Source organism: Ixodes scapularis, unplaced genomic scaffold, assembly GCF_016920785.2.
Source record: "Ixodes scapularis isolate PalLabHiFi unplaced genomic scaffold, ASM1692078v2 PGA_scaffold1__304_contigs__length_218370807, whole genome shotgun sequence".
Lineage (NCBI taxonomy): Eukaryota > Metazoa > Arthropoda > Arachnida > Ixodida > Ixodidae > Ixodes > Ixodes scapularis.
In genome coordinates this window covers 172,609,666-172,630,293 of record NW_024609846.1, presented here as the reverse complement: position 1 = coordinate 172,630,293, position 20,628 = coordinate 172,609,666, and the positions used below count along the sequence as shown (strand labels likewise).

Genomic DNA, 20,628 nt, shown 5'->3' with positions numbered 1-20,628 from the left:
CGTGCGGAGCCTTGTTGGAACCATTGGTCGGTACAACATCAACCATCAAGAGCCCTCACCATGTCTAAACAGTAAAGATGTATAAATCTTGTTTTGTAAACTGGAGAAAGCTAAATTAGCGAATATTGTCTTTGGCTAGATGGTGCAGGGCACCTATGCAAACTATAGTGGTAGTCCCCAAAGCGCAATCCCCAAAGTGCAGTCCCCATTCTATTTATGTCATGTGCGTTCACCAGCGATGGGAGCGAGCACTGTAATCCTTCTGAAATATGGCGCCTAGACGCCATTGGAATTGCTGATTCTTCCAGTATGTCTTGACCACCCAGCGCGTGAGCACTTTGAAAAGGAGATAAAAATGCGAGACCAACAGTATGAAGTGCCTCTATTGATAAGCACTTCAGGTCTAGAACCAGACAGCAACAATCGAAGCATTGCAGAAACTCCCGGTTCTCACAACTTCGGCAACTCAAGGGAGAACCAGATCCCGTTGATACTCATCCCACACAGCAGAGTCAGCGAGGACAGACATTGTGGACAACGCCCATTGGATCGCTCAACGACGACGAACCACAGCCTCCTCAGAAGCAGCCAGGAGGTCAGGACCGAAGCTCCAGAGCCTTACCTCTAACCCAAATAGCAGAAGGCAGTGAGAAAGTCACCAAAGAGGAACTCGAGCACTACGGTACATAAAGCTTGTTAAAGAACTCCAGCTTCGTCGACTCTCTGCCATGCCTTTCTCTGGAAAGCTACATCCAGTTGAGACCGTTGTCACAGCTTGCCAGAAGTAAAGCCTTGTAATGAAGACAAGGATCAAACTCTTCGGTAAGGGTCAAGCTAACTTTTCGTTCAACGCCATAGTCGAGGAAGGTGTATGTTCGGATGGCTCCCATACCAGCCTAGTTCGCAAAGGGTCGCCGTCAATTACGCACACCCCCAAGAGGACGAGCATCGATGTCCGTGTGCCACTGCCCATACCAGCGACGTCCCGGGGCTTGTTGAAGAGGAATTTTGTAGACCTTGGCCACTGGGAGGGCGAGGGCAGTGTGGGATACGAACTGCAGGAGCCACCTAACGCTGTTAGTCAGGCTGCCAAGAGACGTCATGCGCAGCCCACAAAGGGACAGCCTGGCGACGACGTCAACAAGAGGAGGCACTCGGACCCAGGAACATTGATGTCGGCATCCAAGGAAGGCATCAACAAAAAGTGGGCGTCAACCTCGACGTTGGAGCTGCAGTCAAAGAGTATGATTGTCGGCAAAGAGCCTCTCTCAATTTAAAAAACCTATTATCGACTTTTTGTTTGTACTACGCTTTCGAAGGAAAAAAAAACCCTTAACACAAGCACACATGTATCGGAGAAAAAAAAAACAACCTGACTGCCAAAGGGTGAACGGCACACTAGAGTGGAATTTGAGATTGTCTTCCTACATTGCAAACTCAACCTATATGCCCTAAGCGTTCCAAAAAACCCGAAACTACAATCGTGCGAGGCCCTTTTCATTGTTAAAAATGCCTAATTACAACCTTTTTTTGAGATATGTCTCAGAAAAAACGGCATGTTGCAATGCTTTGTTTTGTCTAATTAGCTAAAAATCTTCCCCCCCCCCCCGCCGTGACTAGCAAAAAGATCTGCCGAAAGAAAGAAGGCAGGGGCTCACGTGAAGTGATGGTGCTGAGTGGCAGGGACTCCGAGACCCCCGAAACAGTGCTGCTGATGCTGGCCTCGCTGGTGCGGCGCCCCATCGACGCATAGCCCGCCGACGGCACCACCCCCTCCACAAACAGGTGGGCGTGGCTCTGCAGGTACTCCACTGCACATGCACATGTGCACACAGGGTCAGCACATTGAGTGCATGGCACACGGCACTCACTTCCAAAGGGAACTACCCTACCCCCGCGACACCGAGGCACTTCTGTGATCCCCCTGAAGTCCCTCAATTTATTTCGAAAGTAATGACAACCGACACGCACGATGAAGCACAATCCGAGGAAATTCAAAGTGACAGCTTTCGGTTCATTCTGCCGCTGTGTCCTGTCATTCGCTTCCAGTTAAGCCTGCTCCGTCGTGCAATCGGCGATTCAAGGAATGTCGGTACTTGTAGGAAGCAAGAAGTGCAATGATCATCCAAGAACTTTAGTCCCTCGAACACTTGTTATTCAGAGGCCTTTCCCATGTTCCTTACGTTCCCTGCAAGCCGAAAATTGGGAGAAGCATGCCGACCCCACTTTATCTTTTTCTCGTCATGGAGCAGCGTAACGACTTAAGGATTCCCCAACTTTCCCCGTATGACGCCTTCTACATATAGGAATTTTTTAGGCAGAAGTGACAAAAACTGTGAGCAAGAGATGCCTGTCACAGTTGAAGTTTTCAGAGAGCTTTGATCTGTTGAAAGGGTGACTGGTTGTGCACCTCATCAATCCTTGTTCTTTGTAAGTTATATTAAAGGGCACATTAATTTCCACCTTTCTAGGTATTCAGGTTGGCGAGCCACTAATGCCAATGGTTTTCTTCGAGTACCAACTGTGAGAGAATAAAAGATTCCTGGGGCCATATTCTGAGGGTGAGTGTTATGTGACTCGCAAATTGAGGAAGCAGGAAGCAACTCAATGGTTCCAAAAAGTAAAGAAAGAAAAAGGTAGGCTGATGATCAGTCTCGTGCAACTATCAATACTGTTCATGCCCTGACAAAACCTCGACCTGTCGCTTCAGCAGCTGATTTCAATCCAGAAATAACTTCTTTAATTCCCAGCCCCATCTGACAAAAAACTGTCCCTCCCCCCACCCTTCCCCCACCCTTCCCCCCCCATCCCTGTGTATGTGTGTACAGTCGAGCCCGGCTATATCACGCCCAGGTATTTCCAATTATTGTTTATATTGAACAGTCCAAAGATCCCCTTGAAAATCACATGTAAAAGTATAGGAGTGTTGTTTTTCTGTATCGAAGCTGGCAGACCGCCAAGCCAGCATACGCACACGGGGATACACAGCAAAAGAGCAGTTGTAAAAAAAAAAAAAAAAATGGAGGATGGCAAAAGCAAGGGGAAGGGCCCGCGCATAGGTAGGGCAGGGAGTGTTTGAACGGTAGCGCGCGCCCTTTCCCCAAACACTGCTGTTGCTGCGCAACTCCTTAGCCCCTAAATAAAATAAGCAAAAAAAAAAGCTCGAGGTACACCTAAGCACTTCTTATAAGCTGTGAATGCAAAGCCGCTCGTCTGCTCTCTTTTTCGTCTACTGCATACTTTTCGTCGCCGGTCAGCGCGCGTGCTTCCCTGGGCACGCTCACTTTGGACGCTCCGTGTTAACGGCGCACTGATGGACACGCAGCGACATGGGGTGAGCGGTTGTGGAAAGTGATGAGCGCAGCAGCCAATGGGAGTCCCGTCGACGCGTGCCAGCCAATGAAATTGAAGGCCCATCAGCTTTACTTCGCTCCTCTGGGATCGGGGAAACTACGTGCCGTTTTCGCGCTTCAAACTGATGACGCCAGCTCGCTCCATGGGGCAGTTAAAGCTTTCGCATTAAAAAAAAAGTCTTCATCAAGTTGAGTGTGTCGAGAACAACTGTTGAGCAATCACACCTTGAACGCCATATGTTTGTTTACCTTTTTCTTTCGCCGTTTTTGCTTTGACCGTCTTTTTTTTTTCTTTCTTTTTTTGCTGCCTGAATTTAATGAGGTTTCTTTTTGTTGCTTGTTTAACTTCATTCTATGGATCGAGAGTCCTTTATTATGCGCCTCGCATTTTCCGTTCTTTAATTTTTTTAAAATTATTTTTGTGTTTTGTTGCCGGTGCTTGATTGCAAACACTGCCGCATAAACGCTGCGGTGTTTGCGATCTTTACAAACTAAGCTCTACTGTGTTTAACGGCTCTTAGAGGCTCTATCTGGTAAGGTCTGGTTTGTCGCAACCTTCGGTATTAGCAGAGACGCGCGGAAATTTCAACTGGAGCTCAAAGGGAAGCTACGGAGCTTCTTGGAAAAAATGAGTTAGAAGTGAATTCTAGTGTATTTTTACCCCGTGAACCCGAATACCCAAACCATTTGCTGCGTAAGTATTGCTAAACGCGAGAAAAACGCGACAGACAGTCGCTGTCCGTGACGTCATCGACGGATCTTTTGGCTGCCCAAGGCTAGGGGGGCGGGGCTTCAGCCCTATTTTGAAATTGCTCTTGTGGCTTACCGGCGCGTCGCATTGAAATATAATTTTGTTATCTGTTATTCTAAAGGCCAAATGAACGCAATTCAAGCGTTTTTTCTCAAATGTAGGAGTGCCCCATCTTCCCTTTAAGTTAACTAATTTTTGTATATCAAATTATTGATATATCGAATTATTTTATGATCCCCTTTGAATTCAATATATCCAGGTTCGACTGTACATGCATGTGCTTTTTTGCATAACTTTCTCTTTATGTTGTCTGTGGTAGTGTAGCATTGCAGGCCTTTGGTATGGGCCAATGGTCTTTGTCTAGCCCCTCAGGGTGGAATAAAATTACAGTATAGACTACTTACAACGTAACCGCTTATAGTGCAGGACCGGGTATAACGTGGCTTTCTTAAACCACCGGTTCGCCTCTTATAGAACTCCATGTAATTACATACCGCTTAAAATGCAGGCGCGCGAAGGGAAATACCGGTTATAGTGCGGTTTCTGGAACAGCCCGCCGACCACGCCGATCGACCGGCGCAGCGAGCACGCTTCCCTGTGCGACACTAGATAACAGCGCTAGACGCAAGTGGCACTCGCGAGGCAAGGAGGTTGCTCAAAGAAGCGGGAAGAAGCGAAGAGAGAGGCTTCAGTTGCCATAGCGACAGAGGGATGCATGCACGTGTCGTTCACGTGCGTGCGTCCCTCCGCTGCGTTGGAAAGGTTGGAAACAACCGGAACGACAGACCAATTGCAAGTCAAGGAGACGTGTTCGCGCGCGTTGCATGCCGGTCGCATGCTGGCTTCTTCTATCCGCAAACATGGCGTCGATTGTGACAGTGCTCTGGCTGTGATCGTCGTCGTAGACAGCGTGGTGGAAGCTCATCGTTCCGCGTAAAAGCGCTATCCTTGACTGTGAATTTTCGTTGTGTGTCGCTATGATAACCCAGCACATACTAGAAGGGAAGATCCACCTACTCGTGCGGCAATGTCGTGGCGGCACTTTCAAGACGGTAGAAACGCCCGTGTCGTCGTGTTTGTTTACTTCGGCTAAAGTGGTGCTTTCTAAGCATTTGTGTTTTCGAACATCGCCCGGATTTCTTATTTGGAGCATTTCATGCCCGCGCTCAAGTTGAAGGTATTACTGGCGCGTACCATATAAAGGATGCGAATTTTCACGCGTTTTCATCACCGGAGAAAAGTGATTAGGGTTAGCAATCCTGAACGCTCACAACGTCCGTCCGCAACCCGCGGCACCGTTAAAAGGCTATGCCAAGCAAAAGTCACTCATTTCTTTCAAAATGTGTGGCACACTTGAGAGAGAACTGCACTAGTCTGGTGAAATAAAGACTTTCCTCAAACTAAGCTTTATTTTTCATCTAATATAAAATAAATTGTTTTATAAAGGTAAGTTGTCTCATGGCATGTATTTTGGCCTGAAAAATTGATGTTTTGGTTATAGCGCGGTACCGCTTATAGTCCGGATTTTCGCCACTCCCGCGACATACGTTATATGCGGTGTACACTGTATATTAAAAAAAAGTGTGTACAATATTTGTTACGTTTGTTTTATGATGAGGCACACTTATTATCAACAGCTGTGGTGCTGATCTATAGTGTGGACTCCATGGCACACTGGCGCTTTGAAAGGACCACATAAATCGGTTTCTTAATGCATTGCAACGCAACTTATGTCAGAGGTGCCTGTAGGTGGTGCATTTATTATATGAAAGTATATTTGAAAATATGTACTCACCCAAGTTGAAAGAAAAAAATTAATTTTGTTTCTTACACACTAAGGTTCAGCTAATTCTTTTCAAAGAAAATTATCAAATAGCCTTGAGGGCCATTGTGGCATTTATTACAAACAAAAAAGAGATGGAATGAAAGGGAAATAAATTGGCTTACATTTTATCCATCTGATTCAAACAACCTGTTGTACGGCTGCAGTAGTCACAACTAAAGTCACGTAATGGCCAGCCACTGCGCTATTTGCGGTCGCGCAAAAACCGAGGTACAGTCGAGCCCGGTTATATCACACCCGGGTATTTCAAATGATTTTTTATATAGAACAGTCCAAACATCCCCTTGAAAATCACATGTAACTGTACAGGAGCGTTGTTTTTCTGCATCGAACTCCCATGGCGGGGACAATCAGTGTAGCGAACGAAGCACGGTGGCCCGTCGCTTCTCCCGCGGTCGGACTGCGCCACTGCGCCCGCGGCGAGCACATAGCTGGCGTTGCGGGGCTGGCAGAGCGCCAAGCCAGCATACGCGCACGGGGATATGCAGCAAAAGAGCAGTTGTAATAAAAAATAAAAACAACCATATAAAAAAGAAAAAAAAGTGGAGGATGGGAAAAGCAGGGGAAAGGGCCCGTGTGCGCTTAAGAAGGGCAGGGAGTGCCCCCTGTTGGAATGGTAGTGTGCACTCTTTCCCCGAACACTGCTGTCGCTGTGCGACTCCTTAACCCCAAAATAAAATAAGAAAAAAAAAAAAAAAAATAAAGCCTTTGCCAAGTTGAGTGTGTTGACAGTGGTTGAGCAATTGCACTTTGAATGCCTTATCTTTGTTTACCTTTTTGTTTCGCCGTTTTTCTTTAAGCTTTTTTTCTTTTTTTGCCTTTCTTTTTTTACTGCCTGAATTTTGTGAGGTTTCTTTTTTGTTGCTCGCTTAACCATATTCTATGAATCAAGAGGTTTTTTTTATGCGGCTGGCTTTTTCTGTTCTTTCATTTTTTTTTTAAACTATTTTCGTGTTTTATTGTTGGCGTGGTGTGAAGGTTGTGGCCAGGCGTAAACGATTGCAAACGCAGCGGTGTTTTTGATCTTCACCAACTAAGCTCTACTGTATTTAGCAGCTCTTGGACGCTCTTTTTGGTAAGGTCCCATTTGTCGCGGCCTTCGGTATTAGCAGAGACACGCGGAAATTTCAAGTGGAGCTTAAGTTAACATAATTTTGTATACCAAATTATCGATATATGAAACTATTTTACGATCCCCTTTAAATTCAATATATGCGGGTTCGACTGTAGCAACACAGTGATTGGCCATAACTACCGTGGTCAACCTCCGCAACTTCTATGCCCAATTAAAAAAAAGCAATGCTAGATACACAAACAAAACAGTAACCTGAAGTTAAAAGGGCCATGAAATTATTTTTTAACTTTTTCCTTCTTACCTTGTCTTTGAAGTTTGAAAAACATTGCTCAGCATACCAAACATACCAAGAATTCAACATTCCAGCATCAGCTGTTCGACACTGTCAACCATTTTGCAGAACGAGCAAGGCCTATTGGACAGGGTCGAGAAGCTCCTCGTGCAAAAGAAACCACACCGCATCTGCGACCCAAAGGTGAAAAATCACCAACTGTTTTGTGCACATTGTATTTTCTCTCGCAAGCATGATTGCCAAGCCGGGGCATGATTCCCAGAGCTGCAAGAATCTCCACAGGAATGTGTGAAAACATGTTGGCAAAGCCGCGGAGTATAACTTCTTTGAATCGTTCGCGCTTGTCAATGTGGACCTTCCCGTTGTTACTCCTGCCACGAATGCTGCGATCAACCTTGCGTGCGGCCAGGGTAAACACAAAGAAACATCGGAGAGGCACCTCGGGAAGCGCCGACAACTGCGGAGACGCGAAACACCCAATGGCTGCTTCGAAACAAAGTGGAGTGCTGCGGCGGTGACAGTGTTCTTGCGATGCTTGGAGCAGTTCAAGGAGAACTGATGCACAAATTAAATTATTGGTGAACTTTGTTTAATTATTTTTTTACTCGGTAAAGCTGCCGCGAGATGTTCGTAATTAAGGTTTGTTTGATTAAACATCCGGTCAGAGCGTTTTGCAGTGTTCCCTGCAACTTCGAGGCTGCTGGCACCGTTTTCTTTTTTTTATCTATCACTTTTATAGAGTTACCGCTTATATTGAATATCTGAGCCATCTAGTTGACTTCGTTATAAGGAGGGATTACTGTACGCATTATTTTTTTTACTAAAATTTGAAATTTTTGCATAGATGTCGGGCAACACCATGTTGTTGAATTTTGCCAAAAGTTTGAAGGTTCGCCAAAACAGTCGATCGTTGAAGATCAACGTCGAACCGCGGGTTTGACGGAAGTTTGCGACATTCCTAGGGGTAACCACTCTAGTCACTGACAAGGTGAGAACAGCGGAGCAGAGCTCTGGTTGTCTTACCTCCGGCACAACTTTCTGACCTTAGACACTGCTCCGAGTTTTGTGCAGCTTGGGAACGTGAATGCAGCCAAAGCAAAATGGAAGGCATGAAGCACATGCTGCAAAGACACGTCCTGCCGTTCTCCTTCTGCCAGTGACCGTAGAAAGGATCTCAACGGGGGGTCAGCGAAACACGCAGCCACCGGTCTGTGGCAGGCGTCTAAAGTGCGGCAAAGACGGAGGCTCACGTAGGTGCAGGGGCTGGCCGTCTCCGAGGGGGTACTTCTGGTAGCGGGGCACGTTGACGGGGGGCAGCTGGGAGAAGCGGGCGCTCAGCAGGGGCTCCAGCCGGGCAGCCAGAGGGTCCGTCGGGTGGAACAGGTTGTACACCTGGGAGCACTGGGGGCGCACCAGCGGCGCTGCGTGTGGAACAGACGAGGGGGAAGGTCAGCAAGACAAGAGTCGAGCTCCGCCGTCTTTGACACGTGCGGCCCAAGCGCCGTTCGTCATGAACAGGCCGACGGTGCTCAACTATGCGATACTGCTGTGCTTTTAACACCTTCTTTTTCTTTCCCTCTGTGGTTTTGTTTGTTTGACCTTTCATTATCAGTGAAGAGGAAGTAGCTTATTTTTACACTTTTTGTCTTTTCACTAAACTTTTTTTTTTTTTTCACATTTTTGCACATTTGGTCTACATGTAAGGACCCACCCGAGCCAGCGGTGTTTCCTTCACTGTGGGCAGCTACATGACATTTTTGCGTCATTTCTGGTTAAGGACGCCAGGCACCTAAAGTAAGCTTACTAGTAAACATATTTATAAAAATTTCTGCAGTACTGCAACACACCATGCATGAGACTTTTTCGTTTGTCGGCCAAATATTAGCTATTTCCTTGAATTTCTAGCCACAAGGGCTGGAAAGTAAATTTTCTATGCAGCTCTAAACAAATATGAAAATTATTCAACTGGTATACAAAACCGTGAATATTGCCCAATCCTAATTTGATCTCCTTGCCCTTCAGCAAATGCCGTTATCTCTTTCACTTCTTAAAATTTGAAAAACATCCATCCTTGAATGAATCTCCCAGTGTTGCTAATACACATCTACCCATCGGTGGCGTTACAATAATTCGATGGTTGGTGCACATCCCTCACACACAAAGGCTGCTGTTCTGTGGTGATAAACAGGGCAGAAAGTCTGCATGTGTCATACGCCATTAGCTGCGCACGCCCAGCTGGTTGTACTGCAATTCGGTTACACTGTTTTAGATTTCTTTCGTTTCGGCAAGATTCTAAGGTTTTGATTGGAAAGCCATAGCCTTCGGCTAACAAGCGAGCACCCGGCTCGAAATTGGTTTGTACTCGCACCGTCAAAGCGGCACGATGTGGGTCCCCTTATTCCCCCAGGGCCCTGCTCCCCGCCAAGGAGCCCACATACCACCTACAAGATCTGCATTTTTCCGCCTCCAATGCTGCCACTAGTAGATATACGCAGTGCCACTCAGCTCACGTTCACGTCACCGCTTGTACGTCTTGCAGCGTTTCATAAAGGAAGCAAAGTTGGCTGGCGGAGACGCCAAGACACACGTGTCGGCCATTTTGCCCCAGACCCTTGTCTCCACTAACGACGACGTGATAGATGCGCAGGCCCCATCTTCGATGGTATGTCATGTCTTGCCAATATGAACACCTCCGTTCCCACCCAAAATTGTCCTAATGCAAGTTGTCTCAAATAGAGGGACAAAAATGTGCATACCTTAAAATACCGCGAAAGCGTCTACCTCATTCAAGCACCCACAAATAACATTTTCCACACTTGGGAATTCTAGAACTTATACGTTGACACCCGATTTGACAGGACAAGAGCCCGTGTCTAGATTAACCCAGTTTTCAGTGAAAATGGGGTGGGTGCACTCCCCCGGTATTTTACAGTATTTACCCGATTCGTCTCCAAAAACGTCTATATATGTAGTGGGGCGATCACATTAACGGGATCCACGTTAACGAGATGTGACATGCATTGGCCCGCGGGACATCCCCCCATGCAGAGAAGAGAAGGGGCGCGCACCGTTCTTGTCGTCGAAAGAGAGCATCTTGCGGTAGGCCAGCACCAGGGCAACGGGGGACCCGAACATGAAGAAGTCGGAGACGTCAAAGTCGAACCGGCCGTGGCCGCCCTGCTCGCTCGAGCAGGAGCTGGAGCGCCGGGGTGGAGGCGCACTCAGCAGTCGCTGGAACCTGCGAGGCAACCTCCGGCTCAAGCTTCCCCCACGTCTACGTTCTCCGAGCACGTACCCATGCCACGTGGCCACGAACGATCGGTACACGAGGCTAATGGTGCGTTCGCACGATGGAGTTTTCTTCTCTGAGGAGGGGATGGATGTCGTAGAGTTCCGAGTTCACAGGCACCACGTCACAAATGTTCGCTAATCTCCCGAGTCTGCGGGTAGCCACGGATAATCTGCGACCGGCTCTCGGCATGTCCACCGTTTTGTTCCGGTGATCGGACCCCTTCTTGGGAAACGATTACTGTCATGTACATTGGCTACCTTGGGGGGCCACCAGGAGCTTTAGAGGGGAATATCTGGCCGCATGTGCCCACCCTGTGCCATTCCCTCATTGGGTTGTGCTTGCATGTTTTGTCTGAGCCAGAAAATACCGGCCACATAGTATTCCCAGAATAACTATATAAAATTACGGTCAGTGGCATTGAGATGCAGGGGGTCTTCCTTTTCTTTTTTTCACGCTTTGATCAGTACGCAAAGGTTGCGAAAAAAGCTCTGCCAACCCAACTGCCGTAAAATACTGCGGAAGCACCCACTTTGTTCAAGCACCCACAACTGGCATGTTCCAAACTTGGGAATTCTGCAAATTATATGATTAAATGTCCGATTTGGCCGGACAAGCACCCATATTTCGATTAATCCAGTTTTCAGTGAAAACTGGTGGGCGCTACCCAGTATTTTACGGTAAACTCAACTCCATCTTGTAAATGCCCGCTCAAATTTTCTGATGCACATCCTGCTCATGGCTCTTTCTATTCGCAGCTCTATGATGCACCCAGTTTTCTCCGGAGATAAAATTCTGTCGTGTAAATACACCATAAAGAGTTTGTCGAGTGTCCCCTAAAATAGATGGGGTCGATAATTGTATTAATGGTTAGAGCTGCAGGAGTTAGTTGGTTCATATTTTTGGGGTGGTGCCAGATAATCATGGCTGGTTTTTAGAGCTCCCCAGACAAGCTGAATGCTCTTGACACTGCCCACAGACGAGGATTTGTAGAAACAAAAACAGATCACGCCCTGATTAACACTACCGTAAAATACAGTCAAACCCACTTATAACGATCCCACATATAACGACCCATCGGTTATAACGACACGCCTTCAGAAAATATATAAATTCAAGGCCCTACCCATTAAAATTGGTCCAGATAAAACGACCGTTTTTCAAAGCATCATACTGTTACAACAAACACTCAAAGTCCGCTTTTGGAAAAAAAAAAAAAAAAACTCCCGCGCGCGAGAAAATAAAAAAAAAAGATTAAAAGAGCTAGATTCCGGGCGCGTCGCTCCGGGAGATGCTTAAATTCATTTCTACGGCCACGCAGCACACTTCCCCGGGGAGGAAAAAAAACTACAAAAGCAAAAACACTCTCCCGGGTCGCGTAGTTTGCCGATTCTTTGTGCGCAGGAAGGAGAAGAGGAGAAGGGGGAAGTCAACTCTCATGCCGTGCTGCAGCAGCTGCGTTCGTTTGTTCTATGTTTGCAATGCTCAATGTACGGTATAAGGTGGCTAGCCCCATTGCTATCGTGACCGTTAGTTTACGTTCACCACTTTGGTATCCGTATCGTGCACATTCTCTCGCATCTACAAACTCGTGTCTGTCGTTTTAAGATGAAAAAAAAAAAATCTACTAGGAGGTTTTATTTGAACGAAAGGGCATCACGCTGGCGGAGAAAGATAACAATGGCGCAGCACTGCATGGCCTCGCAATCCCAGCCACCCGACGAGCTTGCAAAGTGTTGCTTGAAAAACGACCCTGCCATAAGGACGGCCACGCACTCGTACATGCGCAGGAAGCGCGGCACTTAAAACGCCTTAGACCAAAGCAAGTATTAATTACCTCTGTAGACAGCGAAGAACCATCGTCGGACTAGTGCACAGCATTTATTTCTGTGGTGGCGTGCGTTTCATAAAACCTGTTTTGAGGTATGTGGTCAATCTTCATTATTTCACTTACGCGGTAGAATCGACAGCAATTTACTTTTTGATTATCTGAAAGCTAAATCTGTCTGCGTGTTAGAATCATGCAAACAGTTTCTTTAAATAAAGAACTGGCAGAGTGAAATTACCAGTACCAGCTTCATTATCCTTATTTATAACGTGTTTTAAAGGTAAGTGAAGATATTGCCGCGCGCGCAGCTGGCCAAGTAGGCAGCGCGCGCGTGGCCTAACGGTTATCGCGTTTGCCTCCCACGCGAAAAGCTAGGGTTCGAATCCTGGGAGTGACTTGTCTTTTGTTTATTCCTGCAATTTAGTGTTCTGGAGAATTCGAGAATCATGTTGCTTGTTCCAGGCCCGAATGTTCTACGCGTCGAAGTTTCTACGCCGATTATTCCAGAAGACCACGCATGTACATAAGGGGCTCCGCATGGCGAGCCACAGTCAGTCTCGCCCCAGCGTTCGACTCTGCTGCCACGCCGACTTCGACGCCCGCGACGGTCTATTATTATCTTTTGTACTCTTTTATTTTTGGCACAAGTTCGCCACATTAAACATTTATTTCTTCCTGTTTATTTGTTATTTTTGGTCACCACCCGTGACATTTTGGTGGAGGTGCGGGGTACCGCATGCCCGTGCAGCGTTCCCCTCCAAGGGCCCGCAGTGCAACTCCGATTCCAAGCCCAGTGAGGAGACCACTCTACGAGGAACCTACAACTCGGACCAGCCGCCGCACCAAGGGAGAGGATCCAGAGTACGGTTTGCTGCTGGACAAGCCCAAGCCGAACAAGACGACGATGGCCAACCAGTCGCAGACCCCCGCTGCTTCTGCCGTCGTCTACCTGCCTGTCGTTCCTCGGACAACGGCTCCCTTCCACGGCGAAAGCCACGAAGACATCGATGACTGGTTCCAACAGTACGAACGAGTGGCCCGTCATAACGGGCGGACACCAGAACAGTGTCTTCAAAATGCTTACTTTGCCTTGGAAGCAACTGCCCGGAATTGGTTCGAGAACCACGAAGCATCGATCACTTCCTGGGAGCAACTCAAGGCTGAGTTGCGAAGAACATTCTCGAACCAACAACGAAGAGAACACGCGGAAGAACTTCTTCAAACGAGGATCCAAGGACCTAACGAGAGCGTCGTTAGCTTCGTGGAGGATGTCCTGCGACTCAGCAACCGCGCCGATCCTCAAGCCTCCGAAGCCAAGAAGCTGAGAATCCTGATGCGAGGCGTCAAGGAGAACATCTTCGGCGGCCTTGTGCGAGCCCAGCCTATCATAGTCGAAGGATTCATCACGGAGGCAACGAACATTGAACGTGCCCTTCAAGCACGGGCCTCCCATTACCAGCGACTTCCCGGCGTCGCTGCCCTCTCGACTTCCAGCTACAACAGCCCGGACCTCCGCGAGATTATCCGGGACGTTGTGCGGGAGGAATTCAGGAAGCTGCTACCTGCTGCCACAAGCCCGGCTACGCCCTCAGTCGCCGAGATTGTCCGGGAAGAACTGCAGCAGGCGCTACAGCCAGAAGCTCTCGCCAGCGCCGCTCCTGAACCACCGAAGCTGAGCTACGCTGCAGCTACCCGACGACCACCCCCTGCTCACCCGTATACGGCGCCACCTCGACGTGAACCTCCAGCGCCGCAGTATTCCCGACGCCACGAAGATCGGGCGTACGTCCGCCCAGAACAAGCTGCGCCACGAAAGACCGACGTGTGGAGGACGGCCAATCGACGCCCGTTGTGTTATCACTGCAGTGAAGCCGGCCACATTTACCGTCGATGCCCCTACCGACAACTGGGGCTGCGCGGGTTCCACCCGAACGACCCGCGCCCAAGGTACGACGAACGTCCTCGTGACATCGAGGAGTATCTCCGACGTTCGCCATCTTCAACGCCGCTCCGCCGTGAGTCCCGCTCACCGTCGCCCAGACGTTCAGCGTCTCCAGCGCCACGACCCCGCCGAGAGAGCCTGTCGCCCTTGCGTCGCCGGGAAAACTAAGTGCGGCAACGCCTGGAGGTGGCGTTGCCGAAGACGACCGAAGTAAAGAACCTCCAAGAACGCCGGAGCGCTCCCACTCTCTCGACGCTACGCATCACAACAACGTCCCTGCATCGGTGTCAAACAATCTACACATCATTATCGACGGCCACGACGCATCGGCACTCGTGGACACCGGAGCAGACTACTCAGTCTTGAGTGGGAGGCTCTCTCGCCGCCTGCGAAAAGTGACAACGCCGTGGGAAGGCCCTCAAATACGAACCGCCGGTGGGCACCTCATCACACCAGTCGGGCGACGCACTGCTCGCGTCGAGATCCACGGTGAGACGTGCCCTGTGAAGTTCGTCGTTCTGCAAGACTGTTCCAGGGACGTCATCCTCGGAATGGACTTCCTCTGCGAGTATGGCGCCGTCATCGACCTCGAAGCAAACCGGTTGACGCTACGAAAACCTGTTTCACCACCGGAGGAACCCATAGCGACGTCGTCTGCGGTCCGAGTCCTCGCAAGCCACGTGAACTTACCGCCGCGGTCGAGTGTTCTCGTACCCGTCGGGATCACCGAAGCTTTCTGCGGCGAAGTTCTGCTCGAAGGAAGCCTCCAGTTGCTTCTTGGAAGAGGAATAGGCGTCGCAAGAGGAGTTGCTGAACTTCAGGATGGTCGCACTGTGGTCCTCGTGACGAACTTTCGAAATGAAGCGCAACATCTCACAAAAGGTGCAGCCGTGGGCCAGGTCGAGGAACTCCGAAACTCCGCCGCTATCGCCGCCATTACTCACGAATCCTCGCCACCCCAGCAAGACAGTACGTCGCCAGCGCAGCTCGACATTGACCCTAAGCTTCTGGGCCTGAAACGACGACAGCTCAGTGACCTCCTCACCGAATACCGCGACTGCTTTGCCACGTCGTCAAAGGTGCGCCAAACCACCGTTGCGAAGCACCGCATCGTTACCGAGGACGACGCGCGGCCTGTGCATCGGTCACCGTACAGAGTCTCCGCTAAAGAAAGGGAAGTGATCCAAGAGCAAGTTCAATTGATGCTGAACGACGACATAATCCAACCTTCAAGCAGTCCCTGGGCCTCTCCAGTCGTACTGGTTAAGAAGAAGGACGGAACGCTTAGGTTCTGCGTGGATTACCGGCAGCTGAACGCGGTGAGGAAGAAAGATGTCTATCCCCTCCCCCGCATCGACGACACGTTAGACCGGCTGCGCCACTCCCGATACTTTTCATCGATGGACCTGAAGAGCGGCTACTGGCAGATCGAAGTCGACGAACGGGACCGAGAGAAGACAGCTTTCGTCACGCCGGATGGGCTGTACGAGTTCAAGGTGATGCCCTTCGGACTGTGCACGGCGCCAGCAACTTTCCAGCGTGTCATGGACACCGTACTGGCAGGACTGAAGTGGCAGAGCTGTCTCGTCTACCTCGACGACGTCGTAGTGTTTTCCAGCGACTTCGACGAGCACTTGCGACGACTTCGAGCAGTTCTCCAAGCCATACGGACCGCCGGACTCACCCTGAAGCCGTCAAAGTGTCGGTTCGCCTATGACGAGCTGAAGTTCCTAGGTCACGTGGTCAGTAACGAAGGCGTTCGCCCCGACCCAGAGAAGACTCGCGCCGTAGCAGCATTTCCAGCGCCGACGGACAAGAAGGCCGTGCGAAGGTTCCTTGGGCTATGTGCCTACTATCGGCGCTTCGTTCGAGATTTCGCAAGGATTTCCGCACCGCTCACAAACCTCACGAAGGACGCCGAGAAGTTCGAATGGGCCGAGGAGCAGCAGCAGGCATTTGACGAGCTGAAGCGACGACTGCAGGCGCCTTCTGTTCTTGGACATTTTGACCAGGATGCGGAAACCGAGATTCACACGGACGCAAGTAACGCAGGACTTGGCGCGGTACTGGTTCAAGTACAAGAGGGCACCGAGCGAGTCATCGCCTACGCAAGTCGGACATTGTCCAAGGCGGAGCGAAATTACTCCACGACTGAAAAAGAATGCCTTGCGGTCGTCTGGGCGATCACGAAGTTTCGTCCGTACTTATATGGAAGCCCGTTCCGCATAGTCACGGACCACCATTCGCTCTTCTGGCTTGCGAACATCAAGGACCCGTCAGGACGCCTTGCGCGATGGAGTCTCCGACTACAAGAGTTCAACATGACAGTAGTCTACAAGTCAGGCCGCAAGCACAGCGACGCCGACTGCCTGTCCAGAGCTCCCGTCAAAACACCCTCCGACAGCAGCGACGACGATGACGACGAGTGTTTCCTGGGCGCAGTGAATAGCGACGACATGGCCCGACGTCAACGAGACGATCCTGAGCTGCGCGCACTAATAGAGCACCTGGAAGGGCGTGGGAGTGCCATACCACGCGTTTTTTCACGAACCCTGCCGACCTTCGCCATTAGACAAGGAGTTCTCTACAAAGAGAACTTCGGCAACAACAACTCCACGTGGCTGCTGGTAATCCCGACCGACCTTTGAGAGGAGATCTTCCAAGCCTGCCACGACGACCCGACGTCCGGACACCTTGGTTACAGCCGGACACTGGCTCGTATTCGTGAAAAGTATTACTGGCCCAAGCTCCCCAAAACCGTCCACCTATACACACGATCATGCCATGAATGCCAGCGACGAAAGAAACCTCCAACGAGGCCGGCCGGACTTTTGCAGTCAATTCCTCCGCCAACGGCACCCTTCCAGCAGATCGGAATGGATCTACTTGGCCCTTTTCCGCCGTCGACGTCAGGAAATCGCTGGATCATCGTCGCCACAGATTATCTCACGCGATACGCCGAAACGAAAGCCCTTCCTTTCGGAACTGCTGTGGAAGTTGCCAAGTTTTTCATTGAATCCATTGTCCTCCGGCACGGCGCTCCCGAAGTCCTGATCTCAGACCGTGGATCCTCGTTCATGGCCCAGCTGACACAAGAAGTCCTTTGTCTCAGCCACACCAGCCATCGTCGCACCACGGCGTACCACCCTCAGACCAACGGGCTGACGGAAAGACTCAACAAGACCATCGCCGACATGATTTCCATGTACGTCGACGTGGAGCACAAGACATGGGACGAGGTGTTGCCATATGTCACCTTTGCCTACAACACGGCTGTACAAGAGACCACCGGAGTGACACCCTTTCAACTGGTGCATGGGCGCAAGGTAACGACAATGCTGGACGCTATGTTACCCCACGAACCGGCTGTCGACGCAAGCGACGACGCCCAGGTGGTTGCCCAAAGGGCAGAAGAAGCCCGTCAGCTCGCCAGACTCCGGATTCAAGCCCAACAACGTATCGACACTGCCTGCTACAACCTTCATCGTCGGGACGTCCACTTCCAGCCCGGAGACAGGGTGTGGGTGTGGACACCGATTCGCCGCCGCGGTCTCAGCGAGAAACTCCTGAAACGTTACTTTGGACCTTACAAAGTGCTTCGTCAACACGGAGATCTGAACTACGAGGTGATGCCCGACGGAACACGGACTTCGTCACGCCGCCCTCCACGACCGGAAGTCGTCCACGTCGTGCGACTGAAGCGGTACTACGCTCGATAGGACTGTGGACCTTATGTGTTCCAAATGACTCTTTAGTTTACCGTTTTGTTTTGTTCGCTTCGTTTTGTTTTTTGGGTTGCATCGGGACGATGCACTTTTTAAAGGGGGGAGTAATGCCGCGCGCGCAGCTGGCCAAGTAGGCAGCGCGCGCGTGGCCTAACGGTTATCGCGTTTGCCTCCCACGCGAAAAGCTAGGGTTCGAATCCTGGGAGTGACTTGTCTTTTGTTTATTCCTGCAATTTAGTGTTCTGGAGAATTCGAGAATCATGTTGCTTGTTCCAGGCCCGAATGTTCTACGCGTCGAAGTTTCTACGCCGATTATTCCAGAAGACCACGCGTGTACATAAGGGGCTCCGCATGGCGAGCCACAGTCAGTCTCGCCCCAGCGTTCGACTCTGCTGCCACGCCGACTTCGACGCCCGCAACGGTCTATTATTATCTTTTGTACTCTTTTATTTTTGGCACAAGTTCGCCACATTAAACATTTATTTCTTCCTGTTTATTTGTTATTTTTGGTCACCACCCGTGACAATATAACGAACTACTGATAAAACGACCACTTTTCGCAAAACTATCGCGTTCGTTTCAGTGGGTTTGACTGTATCATGAAAGTGCCCTCTTCAGACAAGCGCCCACTATTAGGTAACATTTCCCAAATTCGAGAACTCTGCAAATTATACGTTAAGCGCCCACCCGCTCTAAAGCGTCGGCATCAGCCAAAAATATTCACCCTGTTGCGGTGGCCACAAGACCGCCAGCGAAAATGAAGGGGATATGATGTGAAAATAAATGTGCTTGCTCCGATTCTGCTCACCCTGCCTTCAGAGCTCTTTATTGGCCGCCATGATGGTTTTACTGATTTGACCGGACAAGTGCCCACGTCAAGATTAACCCAGTTTTTAGTGAAATTGGGGGCGGGCGTTTCCTCGGTATTTTACGGTAGTTAGGGACATTTGCTGCAGCTCTAGACCTTCGGCTCAAGGTCACTTATTGATGCAGTTGCTGTGAGAACAGCACAACTACACTGGAGAGCTGGTTACGTCCAACATGCTCAGCTGCACCTCAGAGAAAATTTAGGTGCTCTAGAATCTATGAAGTACATGATGTGCTAATAAGCATTATCAGAGGTACTTTACGGTGGGCTTCCTGCCAGAAGACAACACCCGTAGGTAGGGTAGCGCTTTCTCGGTATTCATAGAAAAATGCTAAAAAATGCCCCCCGAATCATTTTTCTTAAATTTTGGTTTTTACCGATAAAGGAGAAAATTGCCCATCAAATCTTTCTCTCAAATTGAGATTCACCAAGAAGCACATATATTTTAAACATGTTACGGTAACTAAAAAAATAAAAGGTTCTGAGTTTTTGTTCCTAGTAATGCCCCTTAAGTCATTTAAGATGTGGATAAATATGGTATGTCCACTTCATTTACTCTCATGTAGTTAGTGTAAAGGTATAATGCAGAAAGCAATGGCCAGGCAGTAAGTGCACATAAAGATCAGTCAACACAGAATGGTACATGTATAGACAGTGGCGGACTTAGAGGGGGGCGGGGGTCGGGATGTCCTGACCCTTGAATTCCGAATGTGCAAATATTTAGGGCAGGAAAAAGGGGGGGAGGCAAAGCGGAGTGTCTTCTCATAGATTTGATACGCTGAATCCCCCACCTCTAGAAACACCTGCATCCGCCCCTGTGTGTTTGCAACTCCAATGCTCTATAGGTGGCAGTTCGGTAGTTCCAAGATGGTGGAAGAGACGGGGATAGATCTTCCATGCGCCTGCTTGCTGATGCTGGTCCATATGCTTAAGTAAATTTATTTGACTACATAAGCGAAATAATCAGGGGCACGAGCATATCATAGATGACGGAGATGTTTACGTGTGTTAGGAGAACGAGCATGTTTTTTTAAAAGTTGCGCAAACATCACATAACTTGTGAGGCTTTCTGGAGGGCAAGGGCATTTTGGGTACCAATCACGTCATTGTAAGTGGCAAAATATTTTTGTAGGTGGTGAAAATATTTTAGTGTTTGCACTGTGCCAGGCCACCAGTGCTTCAAAACATGTGCCATGCAAGGTGAGCGTCAAGCTCCGGTATTAGTTCACAGTATTGATGTCTCTATGTCAGCTGCTCACGGCTCACTACACACCATCGCGGTTTTAGTGCATTGCAACACATGATCAACCTGTGCCATGGTTACTAATAGGCAGCTTTAGCATAGCGTAACTGCGGGTGAGGCATTGCAACTAGAAGTATACGCTGCAACTTTGAAGCATGATTTCAGCACACACCAAGAGCATTGTCGTGCCTACACTAGCCTGTGGTAACGCTATGGAAGGAATGCATAATAGGTACTTTTAGCAAAACTTTACCATGTTCTGTCTACCACACAACTGGAGCCCTTGAAGCATGCTTTTAAGCGCACGCCTTGCGGTCATGGTATCACCCGCGTGCGCGTTTAAAAGCGTGCTTCAAAGGCACCGGTGATGCTGTACGCGGAACTTGGTAACGGTTCACTCGGTCGAAAATCGGTCGAAA

General features: G+C 49.4%; 1 protein-coding gene across 4 annotated transcripts in view; it reads right to left on the bottom strand.

Moving 5' to 3' along the window:
- The window catches only part of LOC8052304 (protein retinal degeneration B), a 144,485-nt gene that overhangs the window by 30,022 nt on the left and 93,835 nt on the right, over window positions 1-20,628 (bottom strand). For all 4 annotated transcript variants that reach the window (XM_029977865.4, XM_029977867.4, XM_029977866.4 and 1 more), the window contains 3 exons: window positions 10,383-10,552; window positions 8,565-8,735; window positions 1,659-1,811 (listed from right to left, as the gene is read on the bottom strand). In XM_029977865.4, coding sequence (XP_029833725.2) covers window positions 1,659-1,811; window positions 8,565-8,735; window positions 10,383-10,552 — 494 coding nt within the window. The remainder of the gene's footprint in view (window positions 1-1,658; window positions 1,812-8,564; window positions 8,736-10,382; window positions 10,553-20,628) is intronic.